A 20,257-nucleotide genomic window follows, 5' to 3' on the forward strand; every position below is an offset into this window, starting at 1 on the left:
TCTAGGATTCCCCACTGTGGCCCCTGGGATTTTTCGATCCAGGCAGTACATTTCTCAACACGGAGCTGTAGTAAGAATAAAACAAGATGAGAGGATGAAAGGAACAATGATAATGAGCTTTTAGAGGTTTATTTTTTGTTAACTAGCTTGACAGAAAATAACATCTATTCATCTATCAATCAATCAGCCATCTATCAACCCATTCTCTCTCAGTAGAGAGAGATCTTCCGTCCATTGATTCATTCCAAACATGCCTGCTCAGCATGTCGGGCTGGGCTGAGGCCAATGCTGTGACAGGAAATCAATGCAGGTCTCCCAGGTCGGGAGGCAGAGCTTGAGCCACCAGGAGGATGTGCATGGGCAGGTGGCTGGCCTTGGGAGCCAGAGTTAGGAACTGAGTCCACACGCTCTGAGATGGGCTCAGGTAGCTTAAATGGTTGCCTGCATTTCTGCCTCTATAGATTTAGAGAGGATCATTTACTTCCACTTTTTTTTTAAATGGCTTTTGGTAAATTTTAAAAAGCAGAAAGATAAAATGCCAAGAGGAATGCTTCACTTTCAAAAAATAAAATGTGTTCAGGTCAAAAGCAAACCTTTTAAGACTTCAGAAGGTAAAGTCAGGGAGAAGTGGCCTTTTCCTAGGTCTTTGTAACAGGGGCTGGTTCTTCAGTATCTCTGCAGGTGGTCATTTGTTCAGTTTAGTATGACATTGCACCATGTAACTACGATGTGTTCTCTGGACTCAGCTCCTAGGTTTATGGACCACCTTGATTTTGTAAGATGCTTATGCTGTCAGTGATTATGTGCGACTGGGATGTGTTTATAGCAGAGAACAGGACAGGAGACTGGAGTTGTAAGCAAACACTAAAAGGACAAATCTGATCCTAAGGAATTGCTTTTGGGGGCACAAGGTAAGAACACAGCAAACAGATGACAGTATGTGTTAAGCCACGAGTCAGAAAGGCTCAGGACTGGGGAGTGTTCCCTGATGCTCTAAATTAGATAAACGGCTGACTCATGCTGATTCCCGAGAAGGAATTCAAAGGAACGATGCAACGGCAGATGTCTGCTTGAGTTGGGCCTGGACCCAAAGGTAGGATACAGCACCAGGCTGCAGGGAGACCAGAAAAATAGGTGTCAGGCCAGGGACGGGAGGCAGAACCAGGAGGGGTAAGAGAAGAGCTGAACTCCTCTCTGTGACTCAAGATATTCATGTGGAAAATGTTGGTTTTTTGGAATTAAATGAAACTGCGTGCATGAGCATGTCTCCCGTCCACCTCCCTTCATCTCCAACCACAATCCCCAGGTAAAGCTTTGCCTCTACTGTGGTAGGGCAGCTGAAAAAATGTATAATACAATGTGAATGTATATGTATAACTAACAGTCTGATAAAGCCAATTTTCCAGCTATCTGATGTTTAATTGGGAGGATAACAAAGTCCTTCATCACATTATTGAGAAAAGGGAAAAACATGATTAATTAAATGGTTAACATGCTGCTGTTAACTCATGGAGGAAATCACTGCCTAGCCTGCAGACTTTTCCATTTCACAATCTACACTGTTATTAAGAAATGCACCTTTGAGATGGAAAGAGTGTTTATCAAGTGTACTGTGAAATAAAGCTGGTGATGGAGGGCCTTCTTAGGAGATAAGAGGATGGCTAAATACTCCACAAACTGAAAGTGTGGTTGAAATAAATAGGTACAGATCAGAAGGTACAGAAACAAACAGGTGACTCAACAGCAGTTAATGGAACAACTAACATCTCACACATCATTTCAACATGAGCCAGGGCTTTATAAGTCAACCATGAGAGCAAGAGGGCCACAGGCTGCAGGGCATATGTTGAGAAAGCAGCTTTTTAACTCGCACTGTCGAGTCCTGAGAGCTCACAGCAGTAAACAACGTCGGGACAAGATGGCGGAGGTAAAGTATGGACAAAGAAGGAAGAGTTTGCAGAATGGACCCTCTTTGGATAACTGAGAGACCAAGCAGGTACAGACATCTAACCAGACCCATAACAAGCAATGAGATGGAAGCAGTGATTAAACGTCTCGAATCAATGAGAAGTGCAGGACCTGATGGCTTTTTGCTATGGAATTCTACAAAACATTCAAAGAGCAAATAATTCTAACACTTTTCAAGCTACTTTAAAATACTGAAAAGGATAGGACTATGCCAAACATTTTTTTTGTTTGTTTTTTATGAGGCCAGCATCACTGTAAAAGCAAAATCAAACAAAGGTATAATACAAAAGAAAATTACAGATATATAACCTTAATGAAAACAGATGCAAAGATTGGCAATAGAATACTTGCAAATCATACCCCAAACCAGATCATACATCACACATACATAAATCAAGTGGGATTTGTCTTAGTAATGCAAGGGTGGTTCAACATTCGCAAATCAATACATGTCATAAATAACATCAACAAAATGAAGAATAAAAGCCACATGGTCATTTCAATAGATGCAGACAAGGCAAGTGATAAGATTCAAGAGCCCTTCAAGATAAAAATTCTCCATAAATTAGGTACAGGAGGAACATTACTCAAAATTACAAAGACTATTTAATACAAACCAATAGTCAATACCGTAGTGAATATGTAAAAACTGAAGACATCTCCCCTCAGACCTGGAGCAAGACAAGGATGTACATTTACTCCATCTAGCATTGGGAACTCTAGAGAGAGCTATTAGGGAGGAGACAGAAACAAAGGGCATCAAACCTGCAGGAAAGGAAGCAAAACTATCCATGCTGTTTGATGACATTATGTTATATATGGAAAACCCTAAATACTCTACAAAAAAGCTATCAGAATTGATAGGTCAATTCAGTAAAGTTACAGTTACAAAATAAACATAAAGAGCCTTCCTAATATGCTAATGATGAATTCACCAAAACAGGAAACAAAGAGAAATCCCATTCAGAACAGCTACCAAAAAAATCAACTATTTAGGAAAATATTCAACCAAAATGAAAAACACCTAAACTGGAAATTATCACACACTGATGGAAAAACATCATTAAAGACACAAAAAGGTGGAAGGATACTCCTTGCTCATGGACTAGATGAAATCATATCATTAAAATATCTTTGCTATCTAAAACAACCTATAGATCAATGCAATGCCTAGCAAAATCCCAATAACATTCTTTACAAAATTAGAAAACTCAATCCTAAAATTCATACAGAATCACAAAAGACCCAGGATAGTCAAAGATACGCTGAGCAAGAAAAACCAAGCTGGAGACATCACAATACCTGACTTGGACATACTATAAAGTTACAGTCATGAAAACGTTATGGTACTGGCATAAAAACCAGCCTACAGATTAATGAAAGAGAACAGAAAGCACAGAGTTGAATCCACATACATACAGTCACCTGATTTTGACAAACGCACTCAGATTACACAGTGGAATAAGGATAATCTCTTCAACAAATGCTGGTGGCAAAGCTGGGTACACTTACATAGAAGAATGAAATTAGAGCCATACATTTCACCACACAGAAAAATCAATTCAAGATGGACCAAAGAAGTAAACTTAAAGCCTGAGACTACAAAGTTGCTGGAAGAAAAGTGTAGGGGAAGTACTTGAAGATGTTGTGTAGGGGACAACTTTTTTACAGGTTCCCCAGAAGCAAACAAATGGGACTATGTCAAGCTCAGAAGCTTCTGTAAAGCAGAAAAAACAAGCAATAGAGTGAAGACACATCCAAGAGAATGGGAAAAAAATACTTCCAGGCTTTCTATTCAACAAAGGATTACTATCCAGAATATGCTAATTAACTTAAAAAAAACCCTCAATCACAACAAAATTAACAATCTGGCTAAGAAATGAGCAAATAGGGTCTGGTGCAATAGCCTAGCAGCTAAATTCTCGCCTTGCACACCTGGGATTCTATATGGGTGTCAATTCATGTCCTGGCTGCTCCACTTCCCATCCAGCTCCCTACTTGTGGACTGGGAAAACAGTGGGAACGGTCCCAATGCCTTGGTGCGATCCTGCACCCAACATGGGAACGGGAAGAAGCTCTTGGCTCCTGGCTTTGGATCAGTTTAGCTTTGGCCATTGCAGCCTCCTGGGGAGTGATCCAGCAGCTGGAGGATCTTTGTCTCTCCTTCTCTTTATAAATCTGCCTTTCCAATAAAAATAAATGTCTTTAAAAAACAATAATAATAAATAAATCTTAAAAGTAAAGAGATGGGCAAATAATCAACAGACAGTTCACAGGGAAGAAAAACAACTGGCCAACACATATTAAAAAAAACGCTCAACGTTAGGGAAATGCAAATCAAAGCCACAATGAGGTAACAGCACACTCCTGTCAGAAAGGCTAAAATACAAAACGCAGAGAGTAAGAGACGCTAGCGAGGCTGCGGCAAAAGGGGAACACCTCTGTGCTGGAGGGGATGTACGGTAGTGCGGCCACTGTGGACACCAGGAGTCAAATGGCCAGCAATCAAACCACCGAGTTCATAACCAACAGCAGAAACTCACTGTGTCCAGTTTGCGGCCGCACTCTTCACAACGGCCCAAGACTGGAATCAACCAAGGCGCCCTCCACAAATGCTGGGATAGTGACCATGGGGCGTGTACTCAGGAGCATCCCTCCGCTTTGGCAAAGAATGAAATTCTACCATTGTCTCAACCCGGATGCGACTGGAGGACATCACGCTGAGTAAAACAAGCTGGATCAAGAAAGACAAATACTGCATGTTCTCCCTCTTACGCGGGAGCTTAAATTAAAAAGAAAAAAAATCAAAAGCCAACAACAAAGGTGAAAATGTCTGCATGGTTCATTTCTGCAAATACAGTTTTGTGAAACTTTGTTTTACAGCTCTGACAAGCCGCTGGTTAAAAATTTTATACTACTATAATCTTAGTGATCTGTGATCACTTCTAAGTGTAAATATTGGAGAAAAGGTCATTTTTTCCTCCAATTCAATTACTATGGTTAGCCATCTATATTTGCACTAAACATAGGTCTTTTTGCTTTTTATCTATTAAACTTCATTGGTAAAGCACTAAGCCTTTTTACTGTAATGCAAATTTTAAAAATGCTATGTCAAAAACTAAGAAAAAGAAAATGAACTGTTAGGTCTAAAAGATCCCCGAACCACGGACAGACAGGTTCCACATGCAACAATGCAAAAGCGAGGAGACTTTATTGCTGGCTCGAGCTCGGGTCCATGTCTCATCCATCGCAGTGGTGTCTCGACAAGCACCCCGCTGGTCTCTTGCACTCTTATTTCTCTGCTAGTCACGTACAACACGTCTCCAGCAAGCAGTCCTTGTCTTGGTCACGTATAACTCATACTGGTGCAGGCCACATTCCCATGCAACCCATATGAATGAGGACTAGATTCCATATGCAGACATGCGGATGCCCCTGACTGGCCCATCTCCAAGGTCATTCCCCCCTGCCCACTGCATCACTCTGAGGAAAATGAAACCTTGAAGTGAGACTTAGGCCTACTCCCTGACTTTAGGCCATCATGGCGTCAGTCCTGTTCTTTACGCAGCAAAGCCAAGCAACGATTACAGAAGCCAAATATAGTGGTTATGGTAACAGTTAAGAAACTTCCCTTATCACTACTTAGCACTCTTGTATTCTTACTACTATTATGTTTAACTAGTCTCACCTCTAGACACTAATTTACTATTTAACCCTAATAACCTTTTAACGCTACTGTTGTTAAGAGTAAATCCCTGCCACCCAACCTTATTCCCCTAATTCCACAGAACTATGAGGCAGCGATGGATGCAAGATGTTGATGGGCAGGGGAAAGTTCAAGGCAGGAAGTGAGGAGGGGCAGAGAGAAACGGGACTGGAGGAGAGGCACTGGAGCAGGTAAGCAGCAGCGTGGGACATCCGGCCACTCAGCACGCATGCGCAGACCACACAGTTCCTCTTTAAAGAAGGAAGAAGTAACAGTCAGCTATCAACTCCAAAACCTCACTGGCTGCAGGCTGCCCTCGGCGCCATTACCTTGCCCCACCACAAGCAGCTGCCTGGGGAGAGACTCCTGTCTTCTGACAACGTCTGCAGCTGTGGCTTCCCAGGGCCAAGTCACAGGACAGAGTGAGTCAGAGCAGCCGGGAAGCCCTGGGTGCTTGAGTGAAACACAAAGGGCTGGAGGGTGACAACGCAAGACACAACTGCTGCCACGCCTTCCACACACATGACTGCTGACGCATTGTAAAAAAAAAAAAAGGAAATGCCACCAGCATGCCTGGCTTGCCACTCTTGCAAGTTCTGGCAGAAGTTACTAGTGGCAAAAGTGGAGGGAGTTGGTCGTGGTGCTGTAGTGCACAGAAGTGATGTTACTGACACAAAACCAACCGTCATAACCCACAAACAACACCGCCGAAGGAGCAAGTCTTCCAAACTGTCCTGCCCACTTGGCAACAGGGACTTACTCCCTGTCTGTGTTTTATTACTTCTACTGCATATGTTTTTCACATTTTAACATTTATAAAATTAGTGCTTTCTGCTTTAACTGGCAGCTTTGTTCTTTATTATTGGTGTATAAAATACTGATGCTTCTTATGCATCAGTGTTTCAGGCTTGATAAAATATAGTATTTCTGGGCCTGGCGCTGTGGCCTAGCGGCTAAAGTCCTCGCCTTGAACTCGCCGGGATCCCATATGGGCGCCGGTTCTAATCCTGGCAGCTCCACTTCCCATCCAGCTCCCTGCTTGTGGCCTGGGAAAGCAGTCGAGGACAGCCCAAAGCCTTGGGACTCTGCACCTGTGTGGGAGACTTGGAAGAAGTTCCGGGCTCCTGGCTTTGGATCGGCGTAGCACCAGCTGTTGTGCTCACTTGCTGAGTGAATCATCAGATGGAAGATCTTTCTCTCTGTCTCTTCTCTCTGTATATCTGACTTTGTAGTATAAATTTAAAAAAATCTTTTAAAAAATATATATAGTATTTCTTCTACTTTCACGTCGTCAATATTCTTCAATTCCTTTACTGGTCAACTCCAGACAAAAATAATTTCCTATCATCAGAGTTTACATGAACTGCAACTTAAAAACATTTCTCCCCCCAAGAGAAAAGCCCAGAGCTTTAAAGAAATTAAAATTACTGCTGATTAAACATAATTAGGAAACTTTGCATGTTTTACTTGGAATGCCATTCCTGAAAATGACTGATGATTAGTGTTAACACACTAGATGAAGAAGGAAATAAGCAAATTCACCAATGGCTTCCTAAGATATTTGTTCAATTTTATATAAAGGCAATATTCTTTTACGATTTCCTGAAAGAAGTAATACATAATGCGTATTTTTAAAAGACAGCTAACTTTCTAAGAAGCAATGCTTGAGGATGAAGAGTATGACGAAAGCATTTGCTTATTCTTGTTCCGTGGATTATGTCCCACTATAATTTCAGAATACTCGCTTTTCAAATTAGACATTGTTGGCTGCAGATCCAGGCGGGCACTGCCTTTAACATCCAGCACATGACGCATGCAGTAGATTAGCTTAGGAAGACGATTGACAATAATCACGAGTGAGACCCAAGAAGTCAAAGAGAATTCACACAGTGTAATGGACAGATGGAATGTTCACAGATACCGAGAAGGAAGGCTGTTACTGAAGGCAATCCTTTTAATTCTATAAGCTCCTTCTACAGTTGGACACAATTAGCTAATTCAAATATATTATTTTAAAGCCTAAAGACTAACAGAAAAAATACATAAGAATACATAGTGGTTTCCTTCTTTTTTTTTTTTTAAGGTTTATCAACTCATCTGAAAATCAGAGCTACAGAGAAAGAGGGAGGCAGGTAGAGAGGGAGAGAGAGGGGGAAAGAGAGAGAGAGAGAGAGAGAGAGAGAAGGAAAGAGTCTACTATCTGTTGGTTCAGTCCCTATATGGCTGCAACAATCAGGGCTGGGCCAGGCTGACACCAGGAGCCAGGAGCCAGAAGCTCCTTCCCAGTCTCCCACACTGGTGGCAAGGGCTCAAACACTTGAGCTATGTTCCTTTGCTTTCCCGAGGCTACTTGTAGGGAGTTGGACTGTAAGTGGATCCGCCATATGGAAACTATATGTATGCTGGCACTCTAGGCAGTGGCTTTACTGGTTAGTCAACAACACTGGCTCCCTGTGTTGGTTTCAGAGTTGAATACGTTAAAGTTGACCACGATCCTTGAAGAATTAAGTGTTCATTGTTTCTGAAGTGATGGGAGTTTATTTCTATAATATGTCTTTCTGGACAGCTATTCTAGTGTCTTAGTTCACTACAGCAATACTTTCGTCATTCTTCATACAGCAGAGGCAAACCAGGAATATAGAATGACCTAACTGAAAATATCCAGTCCTGGAATGTAGAATGACGTAACTGCAAACATGCAGTCCTGAAAGGGAAATCCTCTGGTCAAAGGTTTAAACATGAGAGCCAAGTTGTTATGCCAGGTAAACAGGTATACTTTATCAGTTCTTACTAAGGCATTTACTTCTAAGAAGATATGCAAAATATGCGAATGTTACCTCTACGGCTTCCCAGGCCCATTTCCTGTACTTTGGATCATGCGTCAGCCGCCACATGTACATGTACGTCTCAACAACCTCTGGTCGTAAGATGTAGTATTTCTCATTCTGTCTTGTAGCAATGGCTTCAACACCACCATCAAATCTGAAGGCTTCTGGTCCAAGTTTCATGACTGCAGGGCATGTAGTGCATAAATGGGTTATTGTCTTGGGAGACACTTAAGGCTTGTAACTTAAACTAGAAGGTATTCAGCATTCGAGATATATGATCAAAATGATTATTTTAGGAAATCATTATAAACATAGTATGATAGGCAATATTCAATATATTCTTACCATTCATGGTAACAATATTTTTTATTTTTTTTTCTCCACCTAAGCCGTATTTACCCAGCATACACCAAGTAGACATGATGTATCATGGGGCACCTTGTTAGCTGGGAACTCAGTAGCTGAGAATTCTAAGTCAGTGTGTCCCAAAAGCCAGTTACTTAACTCTGTGTTTCAAACTCCCATTTAAAAGACAGTATGGAAGTATGGGAAAGATCAATAATCATTTATCAAAATACTTAGTTTATTTTTGTACTAGGATGGAGATCCTTATCTAATGTAATTAGCTACAGCTGGGGACAGTATATTAGGCTAGTTCAACCCTTTGGGAACTACATTTTTGCTTCTTGATAAACTAAGGATATATATTTTTTTAGGTAGAAAAGCAGTGCCCTATAAAATGAAAATATCAATCTTTATAAGTTTCGCCAGGCCAATGGCCATTCTTTGGATGGCAACAATGACAAAGCTTCCTGTTTGATGAAATCAAAGCAGATGCAAATAGACAGTAAGTGAAGAATATACTCACATGTACGATTGTAAGATTCATGACATGTACGGGCAATTTCAGCCCCGAGTTCAAGATAGTGCTGGGCCAGCCCTTCAGGGGCTCCATCTGCCCCAAGTGCAAACATGCCTCCAGCAAAGCAGGTCAAGTGGCCCATCTTGTGTTCCAGGAGGCCCCCTTTCCACTCTGCAATGTAAGTTAGGCCCCCACTAGATTTGCGGATCAAGTGAGTCTCAATGGCCTAAAAAGAACACATTTAAAAAAAAAACATTATGGAATCTTCAGTTTTACTGAAAATATCACCAATATTAAAATGAAAGAATGAAACAAGATTTACAACTTTAACTGGGTGGTACAAACCCAAGTCAACCTGAAGTTTTATATTACTGATTTTCTAGCCTTTCTTTCATCCATGCCTTATCAGTTAGAACTGATATTGTAAGGCTACTCCAGTTGGATTTGCCTGGCTTGATACCATAACATACATAGTTCTCTTATCCAGAAAGTCATCTCCGTCTCAAAGAAAGACCGAGGATGCAATGGTGACAGCTGGTTTGCTGCATTTTCATTTATACAAACGGAGAGCTAAAACAAGACCCATGCCCAATTACAGATGAAGAACAGAGCCATCGGTGTATAAACTCCAGGCTGGTGGCATATTCTTACTTTCACTCCCTTAGACTTGCAAGCAGAGCCAAACAGAGTCGCAGTGAGGCTGTTCTGGGGTCAGACTACCTTTTCTGTCTGAATTCTGTGGATAATCTTCTGCCTGTATCTGTGAAGTGGTTAGAACTGTAACTGACATTTGATGAAGACTAGTTACCATCCTCATTTACATTTCCAGTGTGGGAAAACACACTATTAAAAGCATACTAGTATGCACTGACTACATTTTTTCAAAAACAAAGATCTTTAAATTTGCTAAAGAAATAACAGTGTTTGTAAAAATGATTATAAAACCTCTTATTTCTCCTGTAGGACTGTTGATGCTCTTAAACTAGATAAAATAAGCCTTATACTTTATTTTCTTAGAGACTGTTTAATTATTCCTTTGAAAGACAGAGTGACACAAAGAGATGGTAAGAAAAAGATAGGGCCCAGTGCAATGACTTGGTTGGTTATTTCTCCACCTTGCAAGCACTGGGATACCGTATGGTCATTGGTTCATGTCCCAGCTGCTTGGCTTCCCATCCTAGCTCCTGCTTATGGCTTAGGATGGCAGTGGAGGATGGCCCAAAGCCTTAAGACCCTCCACCCATGTGGGAGAAATAGAAGAAGCTCTTGGCTCTGGACTGGCTCAGCTCTGGCCATTGCAACTATTTGGGGTGTGAACCAAGATCTTTTCTCTCTGTCTTCTCTCTGTAAATCTTACTTTGCAATATAAATAAATTAATCTTAAAAAAAAAACCGAGAAAGATCGTCCATCTTCTGGTTTATTCTACAGATTCTGACAACATCTAGGGCTGACCAGGAGACTAAATCAGGAGCAGGAACTCTACATGATATGGGTCACAAGCATCCAAGTACTTGAGCCATCACCTGCTGCCTTCTAGAATGCACACTGGTAGGAAGCTGGCATTGTAAATGGAGCTGCAGCATAAGCACAAATGCAGCCGGGCACTCCGATAAGCAATGTTGGAATCCCAGGTGATGCCTTAACTGCTGCACCAAGTGTCCACACAGCCTTACGTTTTACAGAGCAAACATGAATGTTTCAAGTTACTAGTTTCTCATTAGTATAACTGCAAATACTTCCTGTTATCATCCTCATTTACTTCACTAGGGGAACATGGCTATTATTTGGTCTATATGTTTATGCTCGTATCAAATGAGGAACTTGGGCATGGGAATACATTAGACAATTGTATAAATATGAAAAAAAATGGTGATAGGGAAAATGATTGGAAAAGACAGGTAGATGTAACCTTTCTAGTTTTCTTTGGAAGCAAACAAAAGCAAGATGGTAAGAAATGAACATACTACTGTGTTCATTAACTGTTGTTAAGGCAATTTTATTGATGACTTAGTTATTACATTAATATTTCATCCTTATGTAATGCAACTGAACATCTTAGCTATTAACACTTCTCATAACACAAATTACAATAAATTTCTTCAAGCAGAAATTTATTCATCATCCAGGAAATGATTTATTCTACATGGCAAGAGTAATAACTTTTCAGCATGAATCAGAGAAACATTATAACCCTGTTTGGAATCTTGACTAGACACTAGGTTATTTTTGATGTGATTCTGCCCAACTTACTACTTCTCCAACTACTTCTTCCACAGCATTCTGTATTTGGATGGCAGTGGAAATCTGATTTCGTATGATAATAGAAAAACTTAAACAAATAGAAAGAAGAAAAATAGTCCTATGTTGCTCTAAAATATATTTTTTGTGTGTGTGTCAAGGCTACAGAGACTTCATCAGGAAGACAGAATACTGTATATTTTGTGATTTCATCCATCTACATTTGCCAAGGAAGTTACTTTGATGGAAAAATTGTAGAATCTTGAGTGCCTGATACATCTCCTGCCCAGGTATCCTTCACCATTGTGGATACTTAGTGTGGTCTCCACACAGGGCCATAATAGCCAGCTAAAAGTTCAAAGTATTTTGTTGTTAAAATAATCAAAGAAAATTTACCTATCTGTAAGTCACTGCTTTCACAGAACCACACAACCTTAAGTTCAGTAACTTAACCATTCAGAACACTGACGTAAGGGGCCTGGGTGGGAATCTCCTAAAATCAAATGAAAGAGCATTGCTCCAGGGGACAGGGCTGCTTCTCACAATCAGAAGTTCAGTTGTTATAGCTTTGTTCCACAATGGATGGAAAATATTTCTTATTAGAGAAATAGAAAACATTTGCATTTTCTTCATTCTTAATGGATTTTCTTGTCTAAATGCATTCACTAAAACTTGTATGGGTATAGTCTAAAGGTAGAGGAAATATTTCTAAGAATATCTTAAAGTTGTCATTTTTGGAACACAAAGATTTTCATTGGGCCACTGTGAGATGAGAAGTTAAAATGCCTGCCACGATGGTAACTAGAAGATGACTTACCGGCAGGTCATCATACATAGAGAACTCTGTAGGCTAAACTGAAACTTCACAGGGATGAGTAAAATAAATCTACAAGAGGCCACATGGACCAAATCATAGTTTATTTTGGATATTCATCCTGTGATTTAACAAAGGTTGTGCCAAATGAAGGCCGATGTTCTAACCAGGGTGCTTCGTTTCCTGTATGTGCAGTCCTCTGCCTAGTGAGGTTCTCATCTTGGCGGAGAAATAAAGTAATACTCAATGGAGTTAACTGGAGCAAAGTAAGCTACATTTACATTTAAATCAATAAATCAGCATGTGTCAAAAACAGCCAGACCTCTTCTTTCAGAGACCAATTTTAGAATAATGGCTACATCATGTAAAAATAGATTATAAATTTCCGTAATTTCCATATGAATAATTATTGGTTATAAAAATTCTAAGCAGTCAAAAAAGCAGCTAATAGTTTGAGGATTTAGTCATACTTTTACATTAGTTGAGAATCTTTGATCATAATGTCAAAAGAACATACATAAAGTTAACGTGTAAAGTACTTATCAATCACAAAGGAATTTGACCCTAGTCTAAGATTTATTCCTTAAAAATTGGGTACAAAGGCAGGTATTTTACATAAAATAGTCTTCTTGAGTTCATTTAATTTCTAACCTCACTTCATTTTGTGATTGATGCTAAAATGGAGGTGTTCTTAGTTTATTTTTACCTTTTATGGGCTTTGCTAAGTAGTTTCTCAGCTTCCTAACTACGGCCCGGAAATAAACATGTAACCATAGTATGACAATCCCTAATTACATATAAATCCACTGTGGGGAAATAAAGAGGGTTAGGTGTTCACAAAAATTTTTGTCTGAATTGTGATCACAGGCCTAAACCTCTGTTACTGATCAACCTTATCTGTAAAACTGGGTGAATGGCATCTAAAGCATTGTGAGGGAAAACAAAAAAACAAAAAAAACCTCATTTCATTATTCCTCTGAAAGTTTCTACCTAACATAGTCCTGAACATTCAGTAGGCAATTTCTTTTCATTCCTCCTCCATAAAAAAGATTTTCTGTGCACTATTAGTGACCTTCCCGTAAGTCCTGGTTTGTTCGAATGTTACACATTGATGTAACTCCGGAGACAAATGCAGGCAGCCATTGGACCTGTCTGCATTATAAAAACCAATTTCAGAATATAAATTTAGCATTCACTATCCTCCATAATTTTAGTTATAGTTGTAATAAGGGAACTCATAATCATGAAAGAAGAATAGCTCTTTTACAATTAAATGATTCTTTTTTAAAATACTTCTGTATTGACAAGCATTGTACCTATTAATGGGTTGCAGTGTGACACGTCAAGGTGGCTTGGAGTCCCTTTCTTTACTTTTCTCATAACATCTTTTATTCAAACTCTTTATATTTACCTTAATCTTTTCCAGCCTACAGTAATTACTATTCTGCTTTGGGTTCAGATTATGTTTTTAGTTTCCACTTAAGAGGAAAAACACGAGGGGTTTATCTTTCTGTGTCTGGCTTACTGGCTTATTTCACTCCAGGTCCATCCATGAACTGCAAATGACAAAATTTCATTCTTTTTTTCGTAGTCAAAAAATACAAAATTTCCTTATCCATCCATTCATAAGATAAAGATTCAATAAAGAATTATTACTCAAAATATACCAAAAACGCAATAATAAGAAACAACTAATTCAGTTCATAATAACCAAAGGACATGAATAGACAACTTTCAAAGGAAGAAATACAGATGGCCAACAAATACATGAAAAGTATCAGGTCAATGTAAGTCAAAGTCACAATGGGCTATCACCTCATCCATGGTAAAACGGTTGTTACCAGAAAGAAAGTTATAGATAACTGACTCTCCACTGAGGGTTGAACCATGTAAAAAATGTCTAACAACCCTACCAGACTAAACACATTAAGTGTTATCACCTTTGTTATAAAATATGCTGACATTGACTCTATCTAATTGGAAATATTTTGTAACTCACTCATGTTGTATTCCATTATTTTCATTAAAGCTTGATTAATTTACAAGGTACAAATTAGAAATGAGTGGCAAAACGATGTAAATATTGGATTACCTGAACAGCATCAAAATACATCTTCTTGGCTTCTAGATCTGTCTTCTCAGACATTAGCCAGGCCTTTAGCAAATATTCATAGAAGCTGTCTCCAAGTCCTCCAATTGAAACATGATCTAAAAAGAGGTTGAAATGAATTTTAGAGTGAATCAGTCATTAATTCAGATAGTCTGGCAAAAGCCATATCAACATCAAGGATGAAAAACTGCAAAGGGCAACTTGATGTTACATTTAGGTGCCAACAACTTTTTATTTTCAGAAAGATATTCCGAAATGAGCCAATGCACATTAACTAATATAATAAACTATACATAATTACCAGTGTATTCCTTAAAGCATGAAGATAAAAGATATTAACTCATCCCATTCTAAAAATCTGGTTTTCTAGGAATAAACAGAATTAGTTGCTTTACTATACACCATATATTTATATTTATATATACATATACCATATATATCTATACATAAAACAAATATATATAGATAGATAATCTATATATGTACAAATTCTATGTATTTTAGTTCTTAATACTAAATCTGTCAAAACTGAGTATTAGTAAATCTTAAAAAAACCAGTGACTGGCAATAAAACAAGAAGCTTTTTAGGTTCTTGCTCTACAATGATTTTGCAACCATGAAGATAATGATGAAGGAGGTTTTCTGGGGTCAGCTATGTGGAATGATCAGAATAATATGAAAGAAAGAAATTGGGGCAGAAGAAGTTTCTCCTAATACTCCATTCCTACCGTCCACCCCCACTTGCCATTGTTAGGCCACACTGAATATATACATTACCAATACTACTGTAAATGAATGGCATAGACCCTCATTTTAAAGGTGAGAAAATAGGTTTACAGAGGCTAACTAACATGGCAACACTGATTAAGTACTATCTGACTCCACAACCCACAAAGAGTATCCACTGTTTGAATTAGTACTTCTAATTTTCAAGCAAGTTTGCATACAAAAGCAAAAATTCAGTATTAGTAAAATACCCTTTCAAGTTACATAAATTGACACAAACACATCTATTTTTAAACATAAAAACTTTAACTTAATTATGCAAGAGGAAATTAGTGTTCAAAGCTTTAGTGTTCAAGTTTTGTCCAGATGCCTACTCAACAACTCCATTTGTATGTTTAGAAGGGAATCTAAAACTGAACAGGCTAACCACTGAGTTCATCTTGGGCCTACTGTGTTGGTTCAATTGGCTAATCTTACACTTTCAAGTACCGCTGTCCTATTTGGGCAACAGTTTCTGTTCTAGTTGCTCTACTTCTTATCCAGCTTCCTGTTTATGACCTGGGAAAGCAGTTAAGGATGGCCCAAAGCCTTGGAACTCTGCAGCTGCGTGGGAGACCTGGAGTAAGCTCCTGGCTCCTAGCTTCATATCGGCTCAGTTCTGGCTGTTGCGGCCACTTGGGGAGTGAACCAGCAGATGGAAGAGCTTTGCCTCCATCTCTCCTTTTCTCTGGAAATCTGCCTTTCTAATAAAAATAACTCTTTAAAAAATGAATTTATCTTTTCCCCATCAAATTTATCTTCTGCTGTGGTCCTGTCTTCTCATTTGTACATGTTAAGAAGTCAGAAATCAGGTACATAATTACTCTGTTTCTTCCTGATCACTCCCATATCCAAAGAGCCACCTAACTACAGGTTTTACTCCCACTCACCTCTTGAATCCCATCCACTCTGCTCTGTCCTCACAAATTTGGTTCTGGCTCGCGCCTCCGCTGCCTCCTGCCTCAGAGTCTGCAATGACCAGTTTTCAGCTTTCCTGCTTTTGCTCTTACAGAACATGCTGCTTCAGTTTAAATGAACTGAAATTAGATGAAGGATTCAGTTCCTTGAAAGCCACTGCAAGGTTCAGCAGCTGCACGTGGCCCTTGCCTATGATTCTGGATAGGGAAGATTCAGGAAATTTCTACCACTGCACAAAGCTCTGACGGTGGCATCAATATGTCTCCAGATTCATGTCAGAGTAACTCTTCCGCCTTGGGAAGAGGATCATTCCTTTTACTTGAAATCCTCCAAGCTCAGGTATTCGGAGACTTAGGAAGCCTTCCAAGAAAACCCTAAGCTTCCCTTATTCCAGTTGCCTTGCTTGCTATGTTTTCCATCTTCTGTTTCCCCAAACACACGAGGCTCCAAGCCAGCTCAGGGCTTCTAAGGCCTTGTTCTCTGCCGGAAGCACAAATGTCTGGGATCAGTCAGCTTTTCGCCAAAGAAGCCTTCACTGACTGCACTGGAAGGGTCCCGTGTCACATGCTTTTTGATGGTCGGCACATATTTACCATTCTTGCAATTTCTGTACTGTGGTATAATTTGCTTCTGCATGTAGGTACTCACAAAACAATGAGCAAAACTCTTCCAAGTCAACCCTAAAAAGGACTGCATCTATTGAAGATAGAAGGTGTATATTTTTTCCAAAAGATTTATTTGAAAGTACTTTCCACAATTTTCTTGCTGCATAAAATCCAGAACCATGGTTTAAATTTCATATAAAAGTATTTTTGAAGTCAAGCCTGATTCTTAAAATACTAAATTTGAAGAAACCTTTACAGTTTTCTAGACAAATGACGAGAGAAACTTCCGACATTAACAAACTTGAGTAGGTACGATCTCATCAATATAATAAGCCATGTTACTCTAAACACGATTATGGGAGAAAAATGCAAGTGATACATGGGAAAGCAGATCACTGTCCAGTTACTGTCAAAATAACCAAGGACTAAATGAAATAATCAGAAACGATGGCCACGAGCCAGACCTGTCTGTCAGAGTTAAGGCAATGAGAGCTGAAAACTAACAGCCAGAAGCAGCTTGCGACTCACTCTCCTTGGGTTATGACGCAGCAATGGAAGGAAGAAGCAAAGACATTTGGGGGTTTTTGAAAGAGAGAAAATAGTTGCAGCATAAAACACTTGCTTTAATGAATTACCAGTCCTGGCTTTCTTTTAAAATATTCTGCCTATAAAATTTCACATTTGGAAAAGTGAAAAAGAAAAAACAAGAAAAGGAACATAACTGATGAACATGCCACACACTTCGCTTTCCCGAGGTCTGAATGACTATCAACGACAGCATCCTGTGTAAACCTCCCAGTGGGCAAGAGAGAGAACACGCAAGAGCAGGAAAAGGGCTGCCTACTTTTAGAAAGAACATATGCTGGTGGTTTCCTGCCCAACTGCTCTAAAGATAATGTCTACTGCTGTTGGTCAAATATCCTGCTCATCTCTTAAAGGGGTAAGGCCTTGTCTTCTTCCTGATAGTAATTCGTCCCATAAAGGATCCCTGAGGATAGCAGGGGTGGGAACTGGGGAGTGCTGGAGACAGAGGGCAGGCAGCAAGAGAAGGATCACAATATTTTCACTTTGACTTTTTTGCAGCCTTTGTACGAACCTCTCTTTGAAGTAATCCTCCAATGATGCCAGCGACACTACACGGTTTTGCATAAATCAAAGTGCTACGCTAGTTCTGTCTTGCAGACATGAGACTACAGATCTGATGTCAAGGGTTGTAAGACCTACTTATATCATCAGTGGTCAGGACAGGATGCTGCCATTCAGCCACAACTGAGGACTGGGGCAACATTAGTAATGGTGAACAGGACCATTGTTAAAAGCAGGGGTAGAAATATACAGATTGGCTATGGAGCACATGCGTCCTCACAAAATTCAAGTATGCAAAAAGCTACAACCAGGCACAAGACACTGTGTGCTGGGCTAACTAACAGCTATGGCCAAGACACGGTTATCACCCTGAGGGTCCCTACGACGTGGTGTATGTGCGAATAACGAGGTGAAGGACTAAGGCAAGGAATGTGCCCAATGTGCTGATGTGGAGGAGTGGATGACAAATATTTCACAGCCCTAAAGAATAACGTTGGGGGAGAAATGGTCCTTAGGGTAGACCTTGGTAGTGCAGGAGGAAAGACCCAAGAATGGAAGAAGAAGCATAAAGACCTGGATGTGGCCAGATGGGCCATGGCTGCAGACTCAGTGTCCTTTCGTGCTTGTTTTGTGACTGGAACACAGGATGGAAGTTGGAGGAAGAGACAGACACAGGGCTCACCAGTTCTCTTTGCTCTTCCACCAGGAAACTGGCCCGCCAGCAATGCAAATGGAAAGGATTCTGTACCAGAAAACCCGGCCAAACACAGCTTCTCAGCGAGGGAGGGGAAGGCAGGGATGTTCTAGCTCAACTGGCTTCTTCCAGTCCTCTTCACAGTGACTTCTCAGTACCAAATCAGAGCAAGGGGACAGGAAATCAAAGCTGCGGTTCACAGAACTCTGACATCTATTGTAGATTTAGCTGTACCTAGAAAGTTCTGTTTTATCCCCAAATGCAACTGGACAAACGCTTAGCCTCAGAGCATCAACAGCTAGAATGCATCAGCAAATCAAGAGTTGACAGTAAAAAACCGAAATCCCTAGTTTAGTCAAGAAATGGACAAAGGACCTGAAGAGAGAGTTTTCCAAAGAAACACAAATGGCTAACAAATATTTGAAAACATGCTTGCTATCACCAGCCAACAGGAAAACAAAAATGAAAACCACAATGAGATATCATCTCACCATTGTCAGAATGCGTACTGTAAAAAACAAAAAAATACAAAAGCAGCAAAGCCACAGGAACAATTGCTGCTGAGCACGGAAATGACACTTCCTGTGCTAGTTGGGATGCTGCTCAGTGCAGCCATGGCAGAAGACAGTATGAAGATCTCTTAGAAACAAAAACAACAACAAAAAAATAGAAATGAAATTACCACACAATTCAGCAATCTCTCTACTGGGTATATACCTAAGAGACATGAAACTCACTGTATCAAACAGATATGCGTTCTACAATGTTTTAGCAGCACTATTCATAATAGGCAAAAGAAGAATTCAGCCAAGGTATCTCTCACCAGAGGAACAGATAAAGAAAATGTGGGGGCTGGCACTGTGCATAGCATGCTAAGCATCTGCCTGCGGTGCCAGCATCCTATCCAAGTGTGGGCTTGAGGCTGGATATGCCTCCTCTGGTCCTGCTCCCTGCTAATGCATTTGGGAGAGCAGCAGAGCATGGTAGATGACTTTGGGCCCCTGTAGCCACATGGGAGACCTGGAAGAAGTTCCTGGCTCACAGCTCAGCCCAGCTGCGTTCTAGGTATTCTAGGTATTTGAAGAGAGAACCAGAGGATGGAGCATCCCTCTGCCTCTCCTTCTTTCTATAACTCTGCCTTTTAAATTAAAAAAAAACTCTAAAAAAATGTGGTATATATACACAACAGGATGTATTCAGCTATAAAAAAGAATGCTGTCGTGTCATTTGCAGCAAAATCAATAAAATTAGTGGCAATAATGCTGGCAGAAATAAATCAGACACAGAATGATAAACATCACATGTTTTTCCTTATATTTTTGGAGGTAAAGTTAAAGAAAAAAAAAGCCTGAACACAGAATGGGAGAAAAGAACGATATGAAAGATGTTTGGCTTACAAGCACTACGGAAGGGCCTGGCGCAGCAGCCAAGCAGCTAAAGTCCTCAGCTTACACATGTGAGGATCCCAAAGGGGGCTTGTTCATGTCCTGGCCGTCCTGCTTCCCATCCAGCTACCTGCCTGTGGCCTGGGAAAGAAGTCGATGATGGCCCAAAGCCTTGGGACCCTGCACCCACATGGGAGACCCAGAGGAGGCTCTTGGCTTTGGATCAACTCAGCTCTGGACATTGAGGCCACTTGGGAAGTGAATCAGAGGATGGAAA

At 40.1% G+C, this 20,257-nt stretch overlaps 1 protein-coding gene across 2 annotated transcripts in view; it reads right to left on the reverse strand.

The window, feature by feature from the left end:
* The window catches only part of MAN1A1 (mannosidase alpha class 1A member 1), a 173,884-nt gene that overhangs the window by 7,127 nt on the left and 146,500 nt on the right, over nt 1-20,257 (reverse strand). For both annotated transcript variants that reach the window (XM_040965569.1, XM_040965570.1), the window contains 3 exons: nt 14,510-14,625; nt 9,371-9,590; nt 8,512-8,684 (listed from right to left, as the gene is read on the reverse strand). In XM_040965569.1, coding sequence (XP_040821503.1) covers nt 8,512-8,684; nt 9,371-9,590; nt 14,510-14,625 — 509 coding nt within the window. The remainder of the gene's footprint in view (nt 1-8,511; nt 8,685-9,370; nt 9,591-14,509; nt 14,626-20,257) is intronic.

This window comes from Ochotona curzoniae, unplaced genomic scaffold, assembly GCF_017591425.1.
Source record: "Ochotona curzoniae isolate NIBS_2020 unplaced genomic scaffold, NIBS_Ocur_1.0 scaffold_3890, whole genome shotgun sequence".
Classification (NCBI taxonomy): Eukaryota; Metazoa; Chordata; class Mammalia; order Lagomorpha; family Ochotonidae; genus Ochotona; species Ochotona curzoniae.